The sequence below is a fragment of the Condylura cristata genome, unplaced genomic scaffold (genome assembly GCF_000260355.1).
Source record: "Condylura cristata isolate star-nosed mole 26May11 unplaced genomic scaffold, ConCri1.0 scaffold00009, whole genome shotgun sequence".
Lineage (NCBI taxonomy): Eukaryota > Metazoa > Chordata > Mammalia > Eulipotyphla > Talpidae > Condylura > Condylura cristata.
The window spans coordinates 1,081,301-1,083,597 of record NW_004567110.1 but is presented as its reverse complement, the minus strand read 5'-3'; the positions used below and the strand labels follow the sequence as shown (position 1 = coordinate 1,083,597).

Below are 2,297 nucleotides of genomic sequence, written 5' to 3'. Positions count from 1 at the left end.
GCCGCCGCTCCTTGGCGCCCGGAGAAATTGGGTGCACCAGCGGAGACCGACGGAGGAGCGGGTGGGTTGCCCCTCCCCACGCTAGGCAGCAGCCTAGAACAGGGGCTACTGGGTCAGCTGGCCGCCGGCCCTGAGCCCCGATTCCCACCCTGGCGGAGGAGGCGGGCCGCGCGGGCCTGCGGGAATCACTGCCCTCCACGGCACAGTCACTCCTTGGAGGGGGGACCCTTCCGTCCCCCGGGGTTGCCGAGGCCAAGCACTCAGCCCCAGGCTGAGCAGATCCCCGAAGGGCCCCACACCCAGCCCCGGGGCCGCGAGGCCTGAGGATGGGTGCAGGGGGCGGGGCCTGGGCTTGCCAGGCTGGGTAACGGCACCTCTTGGCCTCCCCTGCGGCCTGGCCAGCCTGCGAGCGGGCGCGGGAGCGGGCAGGGGAGCGACCCAGAAGGGCGGAAGGAGCTCTGGCCAGGCACCCACGGCCTGCCGGTCCTCAGGCCGCACCAGCCCCTCAGCACAGCACCCCCTCACCAAGGACATGAAGCTGTTGGAGAATTCGAGCTTTGAGGCCATCAACTCGCAGCTGACGGTGGAGACTGGCGACGCCCACATCATTGGCAGGTGAGGGCGGGGCTCCGGGGACCGCATCCCCGTGGCGCGGCGGCCGCGGCAGCACCGGGTTGTGACGCGCGCCCTGGTCTTGGCGGCAGGATCGAGAGCTACTCCTGCAAGATGGCGGGGGACGACAAGCACATGTTCAAGCAGTTCTGCCAGGAGGGCCAGCCGCACGTGCTGGAGGCGCTGTCCCCGCCCCAGACCTCAGGCCTCAGCCCCAGCAGGTGAGCCGGCGGAGCGCCGCGGCCAGGCGGCAGGGCTCCGGCACTGACCTTCCTTTCCGCAGGCTGAGCAAGAGCCAAGGCGGAGAGGACGAGGGTCCCCTCAGCGACAAGTGTAGCCGCAAGACCCTCTTCTACCTGATCGCCACGCTCAACGAGTCCTTCCGGCCCGACTACGACTTCAGCACGGCCCGAAGCCACGAGTTCAGCCGGGAGCCCAGCCTCAGCTGGGTGAGGGCCGGGCGGGGGAGGGCGCCCGCAGCCCGCTGCCCCACGCCCCTTCCCGGCCGCGTGCGGTGCCGGACCCCAGCCCCGCTGTGACCGTTCCAGGTGGTGAACGCCGTCAACTGCAGCCTGTTCTCTGCAGTGCGGGAGGACTTCAAGGCCCTGAAGCCGCAGCTGTGGAACGCGGTGGACGAGGAGATCTGCCTGGCCGAGTGCGACATCTACAGGTGGGCGGGCGTCCCCGCCGGGCCCCGGGCGCGCGCGGGCCTGCCTCACACCCCCACCCACCCCCAGCTACAACCCGGACCTGGACTCGGACCCCTTCGGGGAGGACGGCAGCCTCTGGTCCTTCAACTACTTCTTCTACAACAAGCGGCTGAAGCGCGTCGTCTTCTTCAGCTGCCGCTCCATCAGGTGGGCGCCCGCCCCGCGTGCCCTCCGCCTGCCCTCCCCGACGTGCTCTGCGGCTCAGTCCTAAGATCTGGTTCCCCCACGTGCCCCAGCGGGTCCACCTACACCCCCTCAGAGGTGGGCAACGAGCTGGACATGGAGCTGGGCGAGGAGGAGGAGGAGGAGGAGGAGGACGGCGGCGGTGGAGGCGGCGCGGCGGCACCTGAGGAGACCAGCGCCATGGAGGAAGACAGGTGCCCGCCGCCGCCGGTGTCCCGGTCCCCAGCGCCCAGGCTGGGGGGCGGCGTGGGGCCGCCTCTGGACGCCCGGCTCACTGCGGCCTGCCTCTGCCCAGGGTCCCCGTGATCTGTATGTGAGGGCAGGAGCAGAGCCCCGGCTTCACCCAGCTTCACCCAACACTGGTCCTGCCCGGGGACGGCCCCAGGACCCCCCAGCTGCTGGCGGGACCCCGGCACAGCCACAGCCGCACCAGGCCATGCCCGCCTAGCTCTCTGGCTCCGGCCTATGGATGTCCACTCGCCCCACCGGTTCCTGTCGTCCTTGACCGGACAGGCCGGCACAGGTCTGCCCCAGGACTGACACAGCAGGGCAGAGGAACCCCAGAGTTTATTTTTATATTTTGTACTGGGTCAGGCCCGGGTCTGTACACTCCAGCCCAGAGGGCCCAAGACCCGGCGAGCAGGCCCCAGTGGTCATCCACCGGCGCTTGGGCTGCCCGGCGCCCGCCTGGACCCGCATCCTGCCCGCCGGGCCGCGTGCACTGAGTGTCACTTTGCTGCAGCTCGTTTGTTTCCAATAAAAGTTTCTGTGACTTACTGTGCAGCCTGCTCC

At 69.9% G+C, this 2,297-nt stretch overlaps 1 protein-coding gene across 1 annotated transcript; it reads left to right on the top strand.

The window, feature by feature from the left end:
• Positions 1-57: 57 nt before the first annotated feature.
• On the top strand, positions 58-2,282 carry MAF1 (MAF1 homolog (S. cerevisiae)). Its single transcript, XM_004679569.2, has 7 exons — positions 58-615; positions 705-833; positions 896-1,061; positions 1,161-1,282; positions 1,350-1,469; positions 1,559-1,699; positions 1,801-2,282. Exons 1-7 carry the CDS (start codon positions 533-535, stop codon positions 1,820-1,822), a joined length of 783 nt encoding a protein of 260 aa, XP_004679626.1. The 5' UTR covers positions 58-532; the 3' UTR covers positions 1,823-2,282.
• Positions 2,283-2,297: the final 15 nt, after the last annotated feature.